The sequence below is a fragment of the Pseudophryne corroboree genome, chromosome 5, assembly GCF_028390025.1.
Source record: "Pseudophryne corroboree isolate aPseCor3 chromosome 5, aPseCor3.hap2, whole genome shotgun sequence".
Taxonomy (NCBI): Eukaryota; Metazoa; Chordata; class Amphibia; order Anura; family Myobatrachidae; genus Pseudophryne; species Pseudophryne corroboree.
Window position 1 is genome coordinate 284,398,856 of NC_086448.1, and position 23,087 is coordinate 284,421,942.

At 47.4% G+C, this 23,087-nt stretch overlaps 1 protein-coding gene across 1 annotated transcript in view; it reads right to left on the reverse strand.

Moving 5' to 3' along the window:
- The window catches only part of LOC134927638 (transmembrane channel-like protein 2), a 374,176-nt gene that overhangs the window by 46,957 nt on the left and 304,132 nt on the right, over nt 1–23,087 (reverse strand). Inside the window, exon 15 of the mRNA XM_063922391.1 lies at nt 10,936–11,003. Within this exon, the coding sequence (XP_063778461.1) occupies nt 10,936–11,003 (68 nt within the window). The remainder of the gene's footprint in view (nt 1–10,935; nt 11,004–23,087) is intronic.

Genomic DNA, 23,087 nt, shown 5'->3' on the forward strand with positions numbered 1-23,087 from the left:
CCAAATCTAACTCTCTCTGCACATGTTATACAGTGCATCCAGAAAGTATTCACAGCGCTTCTCTCTTTCCACATTTTGTTATGTTACAACCTTATTCCAAAATGGAATAAATTAATTTTATTGCCTCAAAATTCTAAACACAATACGCCATAATGACGTGAAAAAAGTTTTTTTTAGATTTTTGCAAAGTTATTAAAAATAAAAAACTAAGAAATCACATGTACATAAGTATTCAGAGCATTTGTTCAATACTTTGTTGATGCACCTTTGGCAGCAATTACAGACTCAAGTCTTTTGAAAATGATGCCACAAGCTTGGCACACCTATCTGTGGGCAGTTTCGCCCATTCCTCTTTGCAGCGCCTCTTAAGCTCCATCAGGTTGGATGGGAAGCGTCGGTGCACAGCCATTTTCAGATCTCTCCACAGATGTTCAATTGGATTCAAGTCTGGGCTCTGGCTTGGCCACTCAAAGACATTCACAGAGTTGTCCTGAAGCCACTCCTTTGATATCTTGACTGTGTGCTTAAGAGTGTTGTCCTGCTGAAAGATGAACTGTCGCCCCAGTCTGAGGTCAAGAGCGCTCTGAAGCAGGTTTTCATACAGGATGTCTCTGTACATTGCTGCATTCATCTTTCCCTCTATCCTGAATAGTCTCCCAGTTCCTGCCGCTGAAAAATATCCCCACAGCATGATGCTGCCACTACCATGCTTCACTGTAGGGATGGTATTGCCCTGGTGATGAGCGGTGCCTGGTTTCCTCCAAACATGATGCCTGGCATTCACTCCAAAGAGTTCAACCTTTGTCTCATCAGACCAGAGAATTTTGTTTCTCATGGTCTGAGAGTCCTTCAGGTGCATTTTAGCAAACTCCAGGCGGGCTGCCATGTGGTTTTTAGTAAGGAGTAGCTTCCGTCTGGCCACTTTACCATACAGGCCTGATTGGTGGATTGCTGCAGAGATGGTTGTCCTTCTGGAAGGTTCTCCCCTTTTCACAGAGGAATGCTGTAGCTCTGAAAGAGTGACCATCGGGTTCTTGGTCACCTCCCTGACTAGGGCCCTTCTCCCCTGATTGCTCAGTTTAGATGGCTGACCAGTTCTAGCAAGAGTTTAGGTGGTTCCGAACTTCTTCCATTTACGGATGATGGAGGCCACTATGCTCATTGGGACCTTCAAAGCAGCAGATCTTTTTCTGTACCCTTCCCCAGATTTGTGCTTCGAGACAATCCTGTCTTAGAGGTCTACAGACAATTCCTTTGACTTCATGCTTGGTTTGTGCTCAGACATGCACTGTCAGGTGTGGGACCTTATATAGACAGATGTGTGCCTTTCCAAATCATGTCCAATTAACTGAATTTACCACAGATGGACTCCAAATAAGTTTGTAGGATCATCTCAAGGATGATCAGTGGAAACAAGATGCACCTGAGCTCAATTTTGAGCTTCATGGCAAAGGCTGTAAATACTTATATACATGTGGAATTCTTAGTTTTTTTATTTTTAATAAATTTGCAAAAATCACAACAAAACTTTTTCACGTCATTATGGGGTATTGTGTGTAGAATTTTGGCCCTCATTCCGAGTTGTTCGCTCGCAAGCTGCTTTTAGCAGCTTTGCACACGCTAAGCCGCCGCCTACTGGGAGTGAATCTTAGCTTATCAAAATTGCGAACGAAAGATTAGCAAAATAGCGAATAGACACTTCTTAGTAGTTTCTGAGTAGCTCCACACTTACTCGGCATCTGCGATCAGTTCAGTGCTTGTCGTTCCTGGTTTGACGTCACAAACACACCCAGCGTTCGCCCAGACACTCCTCCGTTTCTCCAGCCACTCCCGGGTTTTTCCCAGAAACGGTAGCGTTTTTTCGCACACACCCAACGGCCTATTTCCGCCCAGAAACACCCACTTCCTGTCAATCACATTACGATCACCAGAACGAAGAAAAAACCTCGTAATGCCGTGAGTAAAATACCTAACTGCATAGCAAATTTACTTGGCGCAGTCGCACTGCGGACATTGCGCATGCGCATTAGCGACTAATCGCTCCGTTGCGAGAAAAAAAATAAGAATTTACTCACCGGTAATTCTATTTCTCGTAGTCCGTAGTGGATGCTGGGAACTCCGTAAGGACCATGGGGAATAGCGGGCTCCGAAGGAGGCTGGGCACTCTAGAAAGATCTTAGACTACCTGGTGTGCACTGGCTCCTCCCACCATGACCCTCCTCCAAGCCTCAGTTAGGATACTGTGCCCGGACGAGCGTACACAATAAGGAAGGATTTTGAATCCCGGGTAAGACTCATACCAGCCACACCAATCACACCGTACAACTCGTGATATGAAACCCAGTTAACAGTATGAAACAACAGAGCCTCTCAACAGATGGCTCAACAATAACCCGATTTAGTTAACAGTAACTATGTACAAGTATTGCAGATAAACCGCACTTGGGATGGGCGCCCAGTATCCACTACGGACTACGAGAAATAGAATTACCGGTGAGTAAATTCTTATTTTCTCTGACGTCCTAGTGGATGCTGGGAACTCCGTAAGGACCATGGGGATTATACCAAAGCTCCCAAACGGGCGGGAGAGTGCGGATGACTCTGCAACACCGAATGAGAGAACTCCAGGTCCTCCTCAGCCAGGGTATCAAATTTATAGAATTTTGCAAATGTGTTTGCCCCTGACCAAGTAGCAGCTCGGCAAAGTTGTAAAGCCGAGACCCCTCGGGCAGCCGCCCAAGATGAGCCCACCTTCCTTGTGGAATGGGCATTGACAGATTTTGGCTGTGGCAGGCCTGCCACAGAATGTGCAAGCTGAATTGTATTACAAATCCAACGAGCAATAGTCTGCTTAGAAGCAGGAGCACCCAGCTTGTTGGGTGCATATAGGATAAACAGCGAGTCAGATTTTCTGACTGTAGCCGTTCTGGAAACATATATTTTCAGTGCCCTGACAACGTCTAGCAACTTGGAGTCCTCCAAGTCCCTAGTAGCCGCAGGCACCACAATAGGCTGGTTCAGGTGAAACGCTGACACCACCTTTGGGAGAAACTGGGGACGAGTCCTCAATTCTGCCCTATCCATATGGAAAATCAGATAAGGGCTTTTACAGGACAAAGCCGCCAATTCTGATACTCGCCTGGCAGAAGCCAAGGCCAATAACATAACCACCTTCCACGTGAGATATTTCAGATCCACGGTTTTTAGTGGTTCAAACCAATGTGATTTTAAGAAACTCAACACCACGTTGAGATCCCAAGGTGCCACAGGGGGCACAAACGGGGGCTGAATATGCAGCACTCCTTTAACAAATGTCTGAACTTCAGGTACTGAAGCTAGTTCTTTTTGAAAGAAAATCGACAGAGCCGAGATCTGTACCTTAATGGAGCCCAGTTTTAGGCCCATATTTACTCCTGCTTGCAGGAAATGCAGAAATCGACCTAGTTAAAATTCCTCCGTTGGGGCCTTTTCGGCCTCACACCATGCAACATACTTCCGCCATATGCGGTGATAATGAGTTGCTGTGACCTCTTTCCTGGCTTTAATAAGCGTAGGAATGACTTCCTCCGGAATGCCCTTTTCCTTCAGGATCCGGCGTTCAACCGCCATGCCGTCAAACGCAGCCGCGGTAAGTCTTGGAACAGACAGGGCCCCTGCTGTAGCAGGTCTTGTCTGAGCGGCAGAGACCACGGGTCCTCTGAGATCATCTCTTGAAGTTCCGGGTACCACGCTCTTCTTGGCCAATCCGGAACCACGAGAATTGTGTTTACTCCTCGCTTTCTTATTATTCTCAATACCTTTGGTATGAGAGGTAGAGGAGGGAACACATAAACTGACCGGTACACCCACGGTGTCACTAGAGCGTCCACAGCTATCGCCTGAGGGTCTCTTGACCTGGCGCAATACCTCTCTAGTTTTTTGTTTAGGCGGGACGCCATCATGTCCACCTGTGGACGACCCCATTGATTTACAATCATTTGGAAGACTTCTGGATGAAGTCCCCACTCTCCCGGGTGGAGGTCGTGCCTGCTGAGAAAGTCTGCTTCCCAGTTGTCCACTCCCGGGATGAACACTGCTGACAGTGCTAGTACATGATTCTCCGCCCATCGGAGAATTCTTGTGGCTTCTGCCATTGCCATCCTGCTTCTTGTGCCGCCCTGTCGATTCACATGGGCGACTGCCGTGATGTTGTCTGACTGGATCAGCACCGGCTGGTGTAGGAGCAGGGATTTTGCTTGACTTAGGGCATTGTAAATGGCCCTTAGTTCCAGAATATTTATGTGAAGGGCAGTCTCCTGACTTGACCATAGTCCTTGGAAGTTTCTTCCCTTTGTGACTGCCCCCCAGCCTCGTAGGCTGGCATCCGTGGTCACCAGGACCCAGTCCTGTATGCCGAATCTGCGGCCCTCCAGAAGATGAGCACTCTGCAGCCACCACAGAAGAGACACCCTGGTTCTTGGGGACAGGGTTATCAAGCGATGCATCTGAAGATGCGAACCGGACCACTTGTCCAACAGGTCCCACTGAAAAATTCTGTCATGGAACCTGCAGAATGGAATTGCTTCGTAAGAAGCTACCATCTTTCCCAGGACCCGCGTGCAGTGATGCACCGATACCTGTTTTGGTTTTTAGGAGGTCTCTGACTAGAGAAGACAACTCCCTGGCTTTCTCCTCCGGGAGAAACACTCTTTTCTGGACTGTGTCCAGAATCATTCCCAGGAACATTAGACGTGTCGTGGGGACCAGCTGTGACTTTGGGATATTCAGAATCCAGCCGTGCTGGCGCAGCACTTCCTGAGATAGTGCTACTCCCACTAACAACTGTTCCTTGGATCGTGCCTTTATTAGGAGATCGTCCAAGTATGGGATAATTAAAACTCCCTTTTTTCGAAGGAGTATCATCATTTCCGCCATAACCTTGGTAAATACCCTCGGTGCCGTGGAGAGTCCAAACGGCAGCGTCTGGAATTGGTAATGGCAATCCTGTACCACAAATCTGAGGTACTCCTGGTGAGGATGGTAAATGGGGACATGCAGGTAAGCATCCTTGATGTCCAGGGATACCATGTAATCCCCCTCGTCCAGGCTTGCAATAACCGCCCTGAGCGATTCCATCTTGAACTTGAATTTTTTTATGTATGTGTTCAAGGATTTCAAATTTAAAATGGGTCTCACCGAACCGTCCGGTTTCGGCACCACAAATAGTGTGGAATAGTAACCCCGGCCTTGTTGAAGTAGGGGTACCCTGATTATCACCTGCTGGGAATACAGCTTGTGAATCGCTGCTAGCACCGCCTTCCTGTCTGAGGGAGCAATCGGCAAGGCAGATTTTAGGAACCGGTGGGGTGGAGCCGCCTCGAATTCCAGCTTGTATCCCTGAGATACTATTTGAAGGATCCAGGGATCCACCTGTGAGCGAGCCCACTGATCGCTGAAATTCATGAGGCGGGCCCCCACCGTACCTTGCTCCGCCTGTGGAGCCCCACCGTCATGCGGCGGACTTGGAAGAGGAAGCGGGGGAGGACTTTTGTTCCTGGGAACCTGCTGTTTGCTGCAGCCTTTTTCCCCTACCTCTGCCTCTAGACAGAAAAGACCCTCCTTTTCCCCGCTTGTTTTTCTGGGTCCGAAAGGACTGAACCTGATAAAATGGCGCCTTCTTAGGCTGTGAGGGGACATGTGGTAAAAATGCTGACTTCCCAGACGTTGCTGTGGAAACTAGGTCGGAGAGACCATCCCCAAATAATTCCTCCCCTTTATAAGGCAAAACTTCCATGTGCCTTTTGGAATCTGCATCTCCAGTCCACTGGCGAGTCCATAAGCATCTCCTAGCAGAGATGGATAATGCACTTACTTTAGATGCCAGCCGGCAGATTTCCCTCTGTGCATCTCTCATGTATAAGACTGAGTCTTTGATATGGTCAATTGTTAGCAGAATCGTGTCTCTGTCTAATGTGTCAATATTTTCTGACCGTTTATCTGACCACGCAGCGGCAGCACTGCACATCCATGCTGACGCAATAGCTGGTCTAAGTATAATGCCTGAGTGTGTATATACAGACTTCAGGATCGCCTCCTGCTTTCTATCAGCAGGTTCCTTAAGGGCGGCCGTATCCTGGGACGGTAGTGCCACCTTTTTAGACAAACGTGTGAGCGCTTTATCCACCCTAGGGGGTGTTTCCCAACGTAACCTATCCTCTGGCGGGAAAGGGAACGCCATTAGTATCTTCTTAGGAATTACCAATTTCTTATCAGGGGAAGCCCACGCTTCTTCACACACTTCATTTAATTCATCTGACGGGGGAAAAACTACAGGTAGTTTTTTCTCCCCAAACATAATACCCTTTTTTGTGGTACCTGGATGTAAATCAGAAATATTTAACACCTCTTTCATTGCCTCAATCATGCAGTGAATGGCCTTAACGGGCATTAAATTTGACTCATCGTCGTCGACACTGGTGTCAGTATCCGTGTCGACATCTACTTGTGCCATCTGAGATAGCGGGCGTTTCAGAGCCCCTGATGACTTTTGAGACACCTGGACAGGCACGAGCTGAAGACTCGGCTGTCCCACAGTCGGCATGTCGTCAAATTTTTTATGTAAGGAGTCTATACGTGCACTCATTTCCTGCCATAAACTCATCCACTCAGGTGTCTGCCCCCCAGGGGGTGACATCCCTGCTAAAGGCATCTGCTCCCCCTCCACATCATTATCCTCCTCAAACATGTCGACACAGCCGTACCGACACACTCCACACACACAGGGAATGCTCAAACAGAGGACAGGACCCACAAAAAGCCCTTTGGGGGGACAGAGTAAGAGTATGCCAGCACACACCAGAGCGCTATATATATATAGGGACTAACTGAGTTATGTCCCTAATAGCTGCTTTTCAATAAAATATATATATATATATATTGCCAAATTTAATGCCCCCCCTCTCTTTTCCCTCTTACTGGTACTGTAGATTGCAGGGAAGAGCCAGGGAGCTTCCTTCCAGCCGAGCTGTGAGGGAAAAATGGCGCCAGTGTGCTGAGGAGATAGGCTCCGCCCCTTTTTCGCGGCCTATTCTCCCGCTTTTTATGGAATTCTGGCAGGGGTATTTACCTCATATATAGCCCCTGGGGCTATATATTGAGGTATTTTAGCCAGCCAAGGTGTTTTTATTGCTGCCTCAGGGCGCCCCCCCCCAGCGCCCTGCACCCTCAGTGACCGGAGTGTGAAGTGTGTGAGAGGAGCAATGGCGCACAGCTGCAGTGCTGTGCGCTACCTTGGTGAAGACAGAGTCTTCATGCCGCCGATTTTCCGGACCATCTTCTTGCTTCTGGCTCTGTAAGGGGGACGGCGGCGCGGCTCCGGGACCGAACATCAAGGCTGGGCCTGCGGTCGATCCCTCTGGAGCTAATGGTGTCCAGTAGCCTAAGAAGCCCAATCCGGCTGCAAGCAGGCGAGTTCGCTTCTTCTCCCCTAGTCCCTCGCTGCAGTGAGCCTGTTGCCAGCAGGTCTCACTGAAAATAAAAAAATCTAAGACTATTACTTTCTAAGAGCTCAGGAGAGCCCCTAGCGTGCATCCAACCTCGGCCGGGCACGAAATCTAACTGAGGCTTGGAGGAGGGTCATGGTGAGAGGAGCCAGTGCACACCAGGTAGTCTAAGATCGTTCTAGAGTGCCCAGCCTCCTTCGGAGCCCGCTATTCCCCATGGTCCTTACGGAGTTCCCAGCATCCACTAGGACGTCAGAGAAATACCGAGCGAACAACTCGGAATGACCCCCATTGAAGGGAAAAAATAATTTAATCCATTTTGGAATAAGTCTGTAACATAACAAAATGTGGAAATAGTGAAGCGCTGTGAATACTTTTCAGATGCACTGTATCTGCCCCACCTGCACTGCACACGGTTTAGCACATTAGAGAAAGATTTCCTTTTGCAATCAACACTGAATTAGGCCCCTATACCTACTACAAGAGATGCTTCTAGAATCAGATGGATCTCTCCATACACTTTCTGCATACCCCACAATTCCATGTACAGTATACACCCTCCATATGCCCTTCCTCAACTTAGCTGTTGTAGATGTTTATGCTGACTAGTACATCGCTGCCCTATATCTTTTCCCTCACATGGCCCTCACTACCCTCCATTTTTTCCATCACGTGCCCTTAGCTGCCATCCATCTTTACCCTCACATGGTCCTCACTGCCCTCCATCTTTTCCCTCACATGCCCCTCACTGCCCTCTATCTTTTCCCTCACATGTCCCTGACTGCCATCCATCTTTTCCCTGACTGCCATCCATCTTTTCCCTCACATGTCCTCACTGCCCTCTATCTTATCTCTCACATATCCCTCCCTGCCCTCTATCTTTTACCTCACATGTCCCTCACATGCCCTCTATAATTTCCCTCACATGTCCCTCACTGCAATCCATCATTTCACTCACATGTCCCTCAGTGCAATCATTTAACTCACATGTCCCTCACTGCCCTCCTTCGTTTTCCTCACTTGCCCCTCTGCCCAACATCATTGATTAAGCAGTAGTGCAAGTAGAAATATTTTCTTAGTGGTACTTGTCACGATCCTAGGCACGCGATTCCTCATCTGCGAATCCCTGCCACGTGACACCTTTACTGGATACCTGAGCGCGTGTGTTAATTTCACAAAATCACTGCCACCAGCCAAAGTACAAACGTTTAGGGTATGACCCAAGGCAAACTTATGGCTTTTGCCTGCACCTAGAATTATTAATATTTTGGTAACGCCTCTTTCAGAGAGTTGGGTTGGATACACAACAGAAACCAGATCTAAAATTAGATTATTTAATTCAAGTAAAACACTTCAAAGCTTATGTTACAGAAAAAAGAAAGTTACAAGAATATGATAAAAAGTCAAAGTCACAACAGAAAGACAACTTCAAGAAAATAAAAATAGGAAGATAAACCCACCGATACTAGCACGCATGCACAGTAGAATGATGAGGTGAAGTGAAGCTGCTTCGGATATATCGGAACATTACAGAGCCAGAATGTTCTCCTGACCCACTTCTTTGATAATGGACAACTTACCCTCTGTGGGTCTCTTATTTAAAAAACATGCTGCCCCTTCAACCCCCCTCCCTCTGGAGTGTTACTGTTAACCCTTTCCAGATCAGAGTTAATTGTGTAAATTCAACTGTGACATGGGGTCTCTTGGTCATATACGCAGGGGCTGGCTAATTACTCTTTCCCTTCCTTTTGAAGCTGGGCAATCAGCTTTATCAATCATACTAATACACTGTTATAGCTGGCTGAAGGAAGTTTTTTAATCACCCTCCCTGGCCAGCATGTCTTTCTGGTCTCTCTCTGGTGACCCCCTGGGGTCAGGAAACAACCTGTTGGGAGATACACAAGCCAGTTGAGAAAACACATTTCAGGCCTGACCTATGTTTACTTTAAGATCTCAGTTCTGATTCTGGGGTAAGTAAACTAAACTAAATTTCACACCTACTGTAAGCAGTCAGTGTGTCTCTGTGATCTGTGGCTACAATGAAATGCCAGCAGATCAATCAAGCTTCAACCATTTAACATGCAAAGACAGTTATCACATACTGGTACATTGATACATCAATTGGAATAATACACATTTCATTCATGCCCATTTTGATGTAACCCAGATGCGTTGGCATCACATCCATTGATACGTCACTTGGATATCCTGGTATCATCTATATTGATATCACACTACTTATTAACAGGCTTATTCCTGCTTGAAATAGCCTGGATCATGACACCTCCCCCTGTAAGATCAGCAAGGGAGCAGTGGCACATCAGACTGAAGTCTCCTATGACCTTTTCACACAGGATTTATACATAACCACACACAGGGCATTTGCAGACATTGATCAATACAATATTATTTGCAGTTATGCACGTTCTGGCATCAGAATAGCATCCAATCATGACAGTACTGAGTGCCAAAAAATGGGTGTGGCCTTGTGTTGTGAGGGGGTGTGGCCACACACTGCTAATGGGAGTGGCTGCATGACACTAGCGGCATTGCCACACGACACAGTCCCTTTTTGGGGGGGAATCTGGAGGCAAGGCTAAAAGTATATAGTGATACCTCCAGTATAATAGAAATATATAGTAATGCCTCCAGTATAATAGAAATATATAGTAATGCCCCCAATTTAATAACAATATATAGTAATGCCCCCATTATAATAGGAAAATACAGCCACTGTCGCACTCCCAGTAACCCTGACAAAGTGGGAGCAGCCGTCATGCTGCCAAGCACCATGGTCTTGTTGCTTCGTGGCACATTATAATTGTGGTAATAGCAAAGTGCATGGCAGGTGGTACTGAGTACCCGCTACCAAATTCTTAAGGGTACTCCTTACCCGAGCATACCCGCATACTTGCACCGCTGCGATTAAGTGATTCTTTTAAATTGTGAAGTAATTCAACCTCATGTCTCTTAAGTGACTCATGGTTCCCTTTGTTCACTTACAACATTTTAAGCCTATTGATGTCCACAGATCATAATGGTCATATTTATCAGTACTGGAAAAGTAATAAGATAATTATCTGCAAAACAGAAAAGCAGACTCCACTTTATGTAATATGATTTGCAAGTCTAGGATTATTTCTTAAACATTGGAAAACATTGTTTGTTGGAATGTAGGCATAGATGACTATACTGTAAGATGTACAAAGACCAATTAAAATACAACTTTATAAACATTTATACTTGGAACAATTTGATTCTAAGATTGTTTGTAAAAAGTGGTTGCTGATTATTTTCTTTTTAAGTAAATAAACACCATCAGAAGAATGAAGATTCTCCTTTTCTAAATGAAAAGAAATGCTGCATATAAAGTCATCTAAGCTTCTCCGCAAGACATGCAAAGAGTGTAAGAAACTCCACAATACAGAATGTGAAGTGTTCAAAATGACATTACCAAATCATTCCTTGATTGAAGATCAATCCCAGCACATTACCGCTGATATCAAACTCTGCATAGGAAGGCTACAGGAAAGAAAATTACCCCATGTTATTAAGCTTTAAAATTCAGTATGAAAAAAAATATTTTACAATCTTAAAGAAATTACTATCAAAATGATTTAAGCTAAAAAAAGAGCCACATTGCATATTGTGGGGTAAACTTACTAAACATGAAGATTGGTTTCTTTGTGATTTTCTCAAAATTTTGCAGTCTGAAGATTTACTAAAATCAGGTTAGATGAAAAATATTGAAAAAAACCCCATACATTAGACTGCAATAGACCATCGGCCTAAACATTGATTATTTAATATAGAGAACAATACAAACCTTAAGCGTAATGTTTGTAGAAAAAGGTAGAGGCTGCATAAAATTTGCTGGTGAACAGTAGTAAAAAAAAACTGACCTGCCAGTGACAGTCGTGTTTGCCTGAAGCACTGCATTGTTCACTATGGGGGTGATTCAGACCTGATCACATGCAGGCGTTTTTTTGCAGTGCTGGGATCAGGTTGTTGGCGCCTACAAGCGGAGGGGGTAGTTGATGTGCAGGGGTGCGAACGCTTGTGCAGAGAGCTGCACAATCAAAAGTTTGTGCAGTCTCTGCACAGCTCAGGACTTACTCAGCCGCTGCGATGATCTGGGCAGGAGCAGACGTCAGGAATCCTTCCTCCAAACGGCTAGGCACACCTGCGTTTTTTCAGACACTCCCTAGAAATGTTCAGTTGACACCCACAAACGACCTCTTCTTGTCAATCTTCTTGCGATCGCCGTTGCAATTGCTTTCTTCGTAAAATCTGTCGCTGTCCGGCGATACACGTCGCCGGTGGCCGACGTGCATGCGCATTGTGGTGCATGTGCATGCACAGTTCAGACCCGATCGCATTACTGCAAAAAAAGCTAAAATGCGATCAGGTCTGAATGACCCCCTATGATCGGTGCAGCCTTCTTTAGGTTACACCAGGCCTGGCTAACCTGTGGCTCTCCGGCAGGTCCGTACCTACGTGTGTGCGGAAGGGGCACCGCACATAGCGCTGCAGGCTAGGGGGCGCTGTTGGCGGCACTTTTTCAATTATCTGTTTTACTTTCACTTGCAACTTCCCCCCTTTTTGAAGCCCAGCATCTCTTGACCAACACTGTCTCCTACCCTGACCCCTTCTGTCGCTAATACCTACAGTATACAACATTCATAAACTCAACTTATGATTTATCTGTTAGTCAGTCCTTTATTACATTTCAAGATGCTGACATACCAGGGATTTAAACTCATTGCCTGTGGCATTGCAGTCAGACAATCTATTCATAGAGCTATTTGCACTTGCATAGAAAGGTAGATAATTCCAATGGGCCCTACACACTGGCAGATAACAGTGAACGAAATGAACATTCTTGTTCATTAATGATTGAGAACTCATTCATATCATTCAGTGTGTAGGTACCAACGATGAACAATGCGCGGCCCGCTCTCGTTCATCATTGGTGCCCCATAGCTTATGCATGCCAATATGGACAATCTCGTCCATATTAGCATGCACTGCTATGGAGCCGGGTGACGGGGGGAGTGAAGAAACATCACCCTCCCCGTCACTCCCCCCCACCCCCACCGCTGGGTCGCCTGGTGGCCGTATCGGCCGTCGGGCACCTCGGCGGCACATTGCCGTGTGTGTAGGGCCCTTAAGATAGAGAATTCAAACTATTTGAAGCTTACCTTGTACTTGAAGGAGTGATCAGCATTGCGGCTGAGCAGATGTACTGTATGTAGTGTGTGGCTGGAAGGGATTGTATGTATAGCTAGCTGCACACTACATAGATCTGCTCAATTGCAATGCTGATTATTTTTTTCAAAGTACCAGTAGCTTCATGTAGTTCTCATCGTTTTCATGCGGGATCAAACAGCTCAATGAGTAGGGAGTTTGATTAGAATTCAACGGGTTATAGATTTGAATCCTGGGTATGGCTGTATATTGAAATGTGTTATTTAATAAAAGGTATTGTAACTGAACAACAACGAGCTCTCACATTAAGTGCATGAATGTGGTATAAAGAGTATTTGTGTCCAAATCCATTTTCTTGCAGTGGTCTATTAATGTGTGTGTATTATTTATATATAATATATCATATTATGTTATATTTCTCTGACGTCCTAAGTGGATGCTGGGGACTCCGTAAGGACCATGGGGAATAGCGGCTCCGCAGGAGACAGGGCACAAAAGTAAAAGCTTTAGGATCAGGTGGTGTGCACTGGCTCCTGCCCCTATGACCCTCCTCCAAGCCTCAGTTAGGTTTTTGTGCCCGGCCGAGAAGGGTGCAATCTAGGTGGCTCTCCTAAAGAGCTGCTTAGAGTAAAAGTTTTGTTAGTTTTTTTATTTTCAGTGAGTCCTGCTGGCAACAGGCTCACTGCAACGAGGGACTTAGGGGAGAAGAAGTGAACTCACCTGCGTGCAGGATGGATTGGCTTCTTAGGCTACTGGACACTAGCTCCAGAGGGACGATCACAGGTACAGCCTGGATGGGTCACCGGAGCCGCGCCGCCGGCCCCCTTGCAGATGCTGAAGAAAGAAGAGGTCCAGAAATCGGCGGCTGAAGACTTCCCAGTCTTCTTAAGGTAGCGCACAGCACTGCAGCTGTGCGCCATTGCTCTCAAGCACACTTCACACCAACGGTCACTGAGGGTGCAGGGCGCTGGGGGGGGCGCCCTGGGCAGCAATGAAAGTACCTATGCTGGCTAAAAATACATCACATATAGCCTCTGGGGCTATATGGATGTATTTAACCCCTGCCAGGTTGTCAGAAAAACGGGAGAAGAAGCCCGCCGAAAAGGGGGCGGGGCCTATTCTCCTCAGCACACAGCGCCATTTTCCCTCACAGAACTGCTGGTGGGAAGGCTCCCAGGCTCTCCCCTGCACTGCACTACAGAAACAGGGTTAAAACAGAGAGGGGGGGCATTTTTGTGGCGAAATTATTACATATTAAGATGCTATAAGGGAAAACACTTATATAAGGTTGTCCCTGTATAATTATAGCGTTTTGGTGTGTGCTGGCAAACTCTCCCTCTGTCTCCCCAAAGAGCTAGTGGGGTCCTGTCCTCTATCAGAGCATTCCCTGTGTGTGTGCTGTGTGTCGGTACGTGTGTGTCGACATGTATGAGGACGATGTTGGTGAGGAGGCGGAGCAATTGCCTGTAATGGTGATGTCACTCTCTAGGGAGTCGACACCGGAATGGATGGCTTATTTAGGGAATTACGTGATAATGTCAACACGCTGCAAGGTCGGTTGACGACATGAGACGGCCGGCAAACCAATTAGTACCTGTCCAGGCGTCTCAAACACCATCAGGGGCTTTAAAACGCCCATTTACCTCAGTCGGTCGACACAGACACAGACACGGACACTGACTCCAGTGTCGACGGTGAAGAAACAAACGTATTTTCCATTAGGGCCACACGTTACATGTTAAGGGCAATGAAGGAGGTGTTACATATGTCTGATACTACAAGTACCACAAAAAAGGGTATTATGTGGGGTGTGAAAAAACTACCTGTAGTTTTTCCTGAATCAGATAAATTAAATAAAGTGTGTGATGATGCGTGGGTTTCCCCCGATAGAAAATATTGGCGTTATACCCTTTCCCGCCAGAAGTTAGGGCGCGTTGGGAAACACCCCTTAGGGTGGATAAGGCGCTCACACACTTATCAAAACAAGTGGCGTTACCGTCTCCAGATACGGCCGCCCTCAAGGAGCCAGCTGATAGGAGGCTGGAAAATATCCTAAAAAGTATATACACACATACTGGTGTTATACTGCGACCAGCGATCGCCTCAGCCTGGATGTGCAGCGCTGGGGTGGCTTGGTCGGATTCCCTGACTGAAAATATTGATACCCTTGACAGGGACAGTATTTTATTGACTATAGAGCATTTAAAGGATGCATTTCTATATATGCGAGATGCACAGAGAGATATTTGCACTCTGGCATCAAGAGTAAGTGCGATGTCCATATCTGCCAGAAGATGTTTATGGACACGACAGTGGTCAGGTGATGCAGATTCCAAACGGCACATGGAAGTATTGCCGTATAAAGGGGAGGAGTTATTTGGGGTCGGTCCATCGGACCTGGTGGCCACGGCAACAGCTGGAAAATCCACCTTTTTTACCCCAAGTCACATCTCAGCAGAAAAAGACACCGTCTTTTCAGCCTCAGTCCTTTCGTCCCCATAAGGGCAAGCGGGCAAAAGGCCAGTCATATCTGCCCAGGGGTAGAGGAAAGGGAAGAAGACTGCAGCAGGCAGCCCCTTCCTAAGAACAGAAGCCCTCCACCGCTTCTGCCAAGTCCTCAGCATGACGCTGGGGCCGTACAAGCGGACTCGAGTGCGGTGGGGGGTCGTCTCAAGAGTTTCAGCGCGCAGTGGGCTCACTCGCAAGTGGATCCCTGGATCCTACAAGTAGTATCCCAGGGGTACAGATTGGAAATTCGAGACGTCTCCCCCTCGCAGGTTCCTGAAGTCTGCTTTACCAACGTCTCCCTCCGACAGGGAGGCAGTATTGGAAACAATTCACAAGCTATATTCCCAGCAGGTGATAATCAAAGTACCCCTCCTACAACAAGGAAAGGGGTATTATTCCACACTATTCATGGTACTGAAGCCAGACGGCTCGGTGAGACCTATTCTAAATCTGAAATCTTTGAACACTTACATACAAAGGTTCAAATCAAGATGGAGTCACTCAGAGCAGTGATAGCGAACCAGGAAGAAGGGGACTATATGGTGTCCCTGGACATCAAGGATGCTTACCTCCATGTCCCAATTTGCCCTTCTCACCAAGGGTACCTCAGGTTCGTGGTACAGAACTGTCACTATCAGTTTCAGACGCTGCCGTTTGGATTGTCCACGGCACCCCGGGTCTTTACCAAGGTAATGGCCGAAATGATGATTCTTCTTCAAAGAAAAGGCGTCTTAATTATCCCTTACTTGGACGATCTCCTGATAAGGGCAAGGTCCAGAGAACAGTTGGAGGTCGGAGTAGCACTATCTCAAGTAGTTCTACGACAGCACGGGTGGATTCTAAATATTCCAAAATCGCAGCTGATTCCGACGACACGTCTGCTGTTCCTAGGGATGATTCTGGACACAGTCCAGAAAAAGGTGTTTCTCCCGGAGGAGAAAGCCAGGGAGTTATCCGAGCTAGTCAGGGAGTTATCCGAGCTAGTCAGAAACCTCCTAAAACCAGGCCAAGTGTCAGTGCATCAATGCACAAGAGTCCTGGGAAAAATGGTGGCTTCTTACGAAGCGATTCCATTCGGCAGATTTCACGCAAGAATTTTTCAGTGGGATCTGCTGGACGAATGGTCCGGATCGCATCTTCAGATGCATCAGCGGATAATCCTGTCTCCAAGGACAAGGGTGTCTCTTCTGTGGTGGCTGCAGAGTGCTCATCTACTAGAGGGCAGCACATTCGGCATTCAGGACTGGGTTCTGGTGACCACGGATGCCAGCCTGAGAGGCTGGGGAGCAGTCACACAGGGAAGAAATTTCCAAGGAGTGTGGTCAAGTCTGGAGACTTCTCTCCACATAAATATACTGGAGCTAAGTGCAATTTACAATGCTCTGAGCCTAGGAAGACCTCTGCTTCAAAGTCAACCGGTGCTGATCCAGTCGGACAACATCACGGCAGTCGCCCACGTAAACAGACAGGGCGGCACAAGAAGCAGGAGGGCAATGGCAGCAAGGATTCTTCGCTGGGCGAAAAATCATGTGATAACACTGTCAGCGGTGTTCATTCCGGGAGTGGACAACTGGGAAGCAGACTTCCTCAGCAGGAACGACCTCCACCCGGGAGAGTGGTGACTTCATCTGGAAGTCTTCCACATGATTGTGAACCGTTGGGAAAGACCAAAGGTGGACATGATGGCGTCCCGTATGAACAAAAAACTGGACAGGTATTGCGCCAGGTCAAGAGACCCTCAGGCAATAGCTGGGACGCTCTGGTAACACCGTGGGTGTACCAGTCGGTGTATGTGTTCCCTCCTCTGCCTCTCATACCCAAGGTACTGAGAATTATAAGACGGAGAGGAGTAAGAACTATACTCGTGGCTCCGGATTGGCCAAGAAGGACTTGGTACCCGGAACTTCAAGAGATACTAAGAAGGGACTTGCTTCAGCAAGGATCATGTCTGTTCCAAGACTTACCGCGGCTGCGTTTGACGGCATGGCGGTTGAACGCCGGATCCTAAGGGAAAAAGGCATTCCAGAAGAGGTCATCCCTACCCTGGTCAGAGCCAGGAAGGAGGTGACCGCACAACATTATCACCGCATTTGGCGAAAATATGTTGCATGGTGTGAGGCCAGGAAGGCCCCCACGGAGGAATTTCAACTCGGTCGATTCCTGCATTTCCTACAAACAGGAGTGTCTATGGGCCTCAAATTGGGGTCCATTAAGGTTCAAATTTCGGCCCTGTCGATTTTCTTCCAGAAAGAATTGGCTTCAGTTCCTGAAGTCCAAGAGTTTGTCAAGGGAGTACTGCATATACAACCCCCTTTTGTGCCTCCAGTGGCACTGTGGGATCTCAACGTAGTTCTGGGATTCCTCAAATCACATTGGTTTAAACCGCTCAAATCTGTGGATTTGAAATATCTCCCATGGAAAGTGACCATGCTGTTGGCCCTGGCCTCGGCCAGGCGAGTGTCAGAATTGGCGGCTTTGTCTCACAAAAGCCCATATCTGATTGTCCATTCGGACAGGGCAGAGCTGCGGACTCGTCCCCAGTTTCTCCCTAAGGTGGTGTCAGCGTTTCACCTGAACCAGCTTATTGTGGTACCTGCGGCTACTAGGGACTTGGAGGACTCCAAGTTGCTAGATGTTGTCAGGGCCCTGAAAATATAGATTTCCGGGACGGCTGGAGTCAGGAAAACTGACTTGCTGTTATCCTGTATGCACCCAACAAACTGGGTGCTCTTGCTTCTAAGCAGACGATTGCTAGTTGGATGTGTAGTACAATTCAGCTTGCACATTCTGTGGCAGGCCTGCCACAGCCAAAATATGTAAATGCCCATTCCACAAGGAAGGTGGGCTCATCTTGGGCGGCTGCCCGAGGGGTCTCGGCTTTACAACTTTGCCGAGCTGCTACTTGGTCAGGGGCAAACACGTTTGAAAAATTCTACAAATTTGATACCCTGGCTGAGGAGGACCTGGAGTTCTCTCATTCGGTGCTGCAGAGTCATCCGCACTCTCCCGCCCGTTTGGGAGCTTTGGTATAATCCCCATGGTCCTGACGGAGTCCCCAGCATCCACTTAGGACGTCAGAGAAAATAAGAATTTACTTACCGATAATTCTATTTCTCGTAGTCCGTAGTGGATGCTGGGCGCCCATCCCAAGTGCGGATTGTCTGCAATACTTGTACATAGTTATTGTTACAAAAATCGGGTTATTATTGTTGTGAGCCATCTTTTCAGAGGCTCCGCTGTTATCATGCTGTTAACTGGGTTCAGATCACAGGTTGTACAGTGTGATTGGTGTGGCTGGTATGAGTCTTACCCGGGATTCAAAATCCTTCCTTATTGTGTACGCTCGTCCGGGCACAGTATCCTAACTGAGGCTTGGAGGAGGGTCATAGGGGGAGGAGCCAGTGCACACCACCTGATCCTAAAGCTTTTACTTTTGTGCCCTGTCTCCTGCGGAGCCGCTATTCCCCATGGTCCTTACGGAGTCCCCAGCATCCACTACGGACTACGAGAAATAGAATTATCGGTAAGTAAATTCTTATTATTAGAATAGCTATAAAATGTGGGAAGGGGCATCATAGCATGGGCTTCCTCTGGGATCAATCATGTCATGCTCCTTTCCCACAAGACATGCACCTTATGTCCCTATTTGAAAAATGGTGGAGGGAGGGGGGGGGGGGGGACCGCCAATTCTCTCTCTGGCACAGGGCACCAAAAAGTCTAGTTATGGCTCTGCTCTCCAGCTATTGTAAAACTACAAGCCCAGCATGCCCTGCCACAGTTTTGCTATTAGGGAATGCTAAAACTCTGGCAGGACATGCTGGGATGTATAGTTTTACAACAGCTGGAGAGCCACAGGTTGGCCTGGTCTGGGTTACACTGTTAACAAATGTTTCAACTCCCAAATCCATAGCCAGCCCCAGACCTCTCAGCCTAAGCTGGTATTGTAAAGTATTAGTAAGAAATGGTGTGGGTTTCCCCCTATTTTCCAATAACCAGTACTAGGGTGATCCAGCCAGGGGGATGGTACAGTAGGGAGACACACATCGTCGGGTCTACCTGCCATACCATTAACCATTAAAAACAAAAGCAAAAAGGGTCCCGCTCCTGAGGGACAACCAGCTTATCCTCATAGGATCACTGTCGGCAGCTGTGCCACACAAGATAAAAAATAAGAATTTACTCACCGGTAATTCTATTTCTCGTAGTCCGTAGTGGATGCTGGGTACTCCGTAAGGACCATGGGGGTATAGACGGGCTCCGCAGGAGACTGGGCACTCTTAAAAGAAAGATTAGGTACTATATCTGGTGTGCACTGGCTCCTCCCTCTATGCCCCTCCTCCAGACCTCAGTTAGGGAAACTGTGCCCGGAAGAGCTGACATTACTAGGAAAGGATTTGGAATCCAGGGTAAGACTCATACCAGCCACACCAATCACACCGTACAACTCGTGATAACTAAACCCAGTTAACAGTATGAACAATAACTGAGCCTCTCTCAACAGATGGCTCATACAATAATCCTTTAGTTAAGCAATAACTATATACATGTATTGCAGAGAGTCCGCACTTGGGACGGGCTCCCAGCATCCACTACGGACTACGAGAAATAGAATTACCGGTGAGTAAATTCTTATTTTCTCTGACGTCCTAGTGGATGCTGGGAACTCCGTAAGGACCATGGGGATTATACCAAAGCTCCCAAACGGGCGGGAGAGTGCGGATGACTCTGCAGCACCGAATGAGCAAACTCAAGGTCCTCCTCAGCCAGGGTATCAAACTTGTAGAATTTTGCAAAAGTGTTTGAACCCGACCAAGTAGCAGCTCGGCAAAGTTGTAAAGCCGAGACCCCTCGGGCAGCCGCCCAAGAAGAGCCCACCTTCCTCGTGGAATGGGCTTTTACTAATTTAGGATGCGGCAGTCCAGCCGCAGAATGTGCAAGCTGAATCGTGCTACAGATCCAGCGAGCAATAGTCTGCCTTGAAGCAGGAGCACCCAGCTTGTTGGGTGCATGCAGGATAAATAGCGAGTCAGTTTTTCAGACTTTAGCCGTCCTGGAAACATAAAGTTTCAGGGCCCGGACTACGTCCAGCAACTTGGAATCCTCCAAGTCCCTAGTAGCCGCAGGCACCACAATAGGTTGGTTCAAATGAAACGATGATACCACCTTAGGGAGAAATTGGGGACGAGTCCTCCATTCTGCCCTTTCCATATGGAAGATCAGATATGGGCTTTTACATGACAAAGCCTCCAATTCTGACACACGCCTAGTCCAAGCTAAGGCCAAAAGCATGACCACTTTCCACGTGAGATATTTTAGCTCCACGGTCTTAAGTGGCTCAAACCAGTGGGATTTTAGGAACCCAACACACGTTAAGATCCCAAGGTGCCACTGGAGGCACAAAAGGGGCTGAATATGCAGCACCCCTGTAACAACGTCCGAACTTCAGGCAGTGAAGCCAGTTCTTTTTGAGAGAAAAAGGGATAGGGCCGAAATCTTGGCCTTTATGGATCCTAATTTTAGGCCCATAGTCACTCCTGACTGTAGGAAGTGCAGGAATCGACCCCCCTGGAATTCCTCTGTAGGGCCTTCCCGGCCACACACCAAGCAACCTATTTTCGCCATATACAGTGAAAAAGTCTTGCTGTCACGTCTTTCCTAGCCTTTATCAGCGTAGGAATAACTGCATCCGGAATGCCCTTTTCCGCTAGGATCCGGCGTTCAACCGCCATGCCGTCCAACGCAGCCGCGGTAAGTCTTGGATCAGACAGGGTCCCTGTTGCAACATGTCCTGACTGAGAGGCAGAGGCCATGGGTCCTCTGAGAGCATTTCTTGCAGTTCCGGGTACCGAGTCCTTCTTGGCCAATCCGGAGCAAAGAATATTGTTCACACTCCTCCGTTTATTACAATTCTCAGCCCTTGGGTCTGAAAGGAAGAGGAGGGAATATATAGACCGACTGGAACACCCACGGTGTTACTAGTGCGACCACAGCTATCGCCTGAGAGTCCCTTGATCCAGCGTAAAACCTTTTTTATCTTTTTATTGAAGTGGGACGCCATGTAGTCCACCTGAGGCAGTTTCCATCAATTTGCAAAACTGCGTGAAGACTTCCTGATGAAGTCACCACTTTCCCGGGTGGAGGTCGTGTCCACTCCCGGAACGAACACTGCTGACAGTGCGCTTACTTGATTCTCCGCCCAGCGAAGAATTCTGGTGGCTTCTACCCTCGCCACCCTGCTCCTTGTGCCGCCCTGGCGGTTTACATGAGCCCCTGCGGTCTGACTGGATCAGAACCGGTTGGTCGCGAAGCAGGAACTCCGCTTGGCTTAGGGCGTTGTATATGGCCCTTAGTTCCAGGATATTGATGTGAAGGCAAGTCTGTTGGCTTGACCACAAACCTTGGAATTTTCTTCCCTGTGTAACTGCCCCCCACCCTCGGAGGCTTGCATCCGTGGTCACCAGGACCCAGTCCTGAATGCCGAATCTGCGGCCCTCGAGAAGGTGAGCACTCCGCAGCCACCACAGGGGATAGGGTGATTAACCGATGCATCTGAAGATGTGATCCGGACCACTTGTCCAGTAAGTTCCATTGTCCTTGCATGGAACCAGCCGAAGGGGATGGCCTCGTATGATGCCATCATCCTTCCCAGGACTCGAGTGCAGTGATGCACTGACACCTGTTTTGGTTTTCAATGGATTCCTGACCAGTGTCATGAGCTCCTGAGTTCTCTCTATCGGGAGATAAACCCTCTTCTGGTCTGTGTCTAGGATTATGCCTAGGCGAGGCAGATGAGCTGTAGGAACCAACTGCGACTTCAGAATATATAGAATCCAGTCGTGTTGCCGTTTCACTTCCAGAGAAGGTGATACGCTGTCCAGCAACTGCTCTCTTGATCTCGCTATTATGAGGAGATCATCCAAGTATGTGATAATAGTGACACCTTGCTTCCGCAGGAGCACCATCATATCCGCCATTACCTTGGTGAAATTGGTAATGACAATCCCGTACCGCAATTCTGAGGTACGCCTGATGAGGTGGATAAATGGGGACACGAAGGTATGCATCCCTTATGTCCCAATTAATTTCAGGCTTGCAATGACCGCTCTTAGCGATTCCATCTTGAACCTGAACCTTTTCAGGTACAGGTTGAGTATCCCTTATCCAAAATGCTTGGGACCAGAGGAATTTTGGATATCGGATTTTTCCGTATTTTGGAATAATTGCATACCATAATGAGATATTATGGTGATGGAACCTAAATCTAAGCACAGAATGCATTTATGTTACATATACACCTTATACACACAGCCTGAAGGTAATTTTAGCAAATATTTTTAATAACTTTGTGCATTAAACAAAGTGTGTCTACAGTCACACAATTCATTTATGTTTCATATACACCTTATACACACAGCCTGAAGGTCATTTAATACAATATTTTTACTAACTTTGAGTATTATCAAAGCTTGTGTACACTGAGCCATCAAAAAACAAAGGTTTCACTATCTCACTCTCACTCAAAAAAGTCCGTATTTCGGAATATTCCGTATTTCGGAATATTTGGATATGGGATACTCAACCTGTATATGTTCTGGGATTTTAATACAATATGGGTCTTACCTGAACCGTCTGGTTTCGGGATTATAACATGGTCGAATAATAACACCCTCTTGTTGAAGGAGGGGACCCTTGACCACCACCTGTTGAAGATACAATTTACGAATTGCAGTTAACACTGGCTCCCTCTCTTGGGGGGAAGCCCGCCAGGTCCTCGGTGAGGGGGCATCTTCTCACAGTCCAGCCTGTATCCCTGCGATACAATTTCTATTGCCCAGGGATCTAACAGGGAGTGAACCCACTTGTGGCTGAACTTACGAAGGCGTGTCCCCA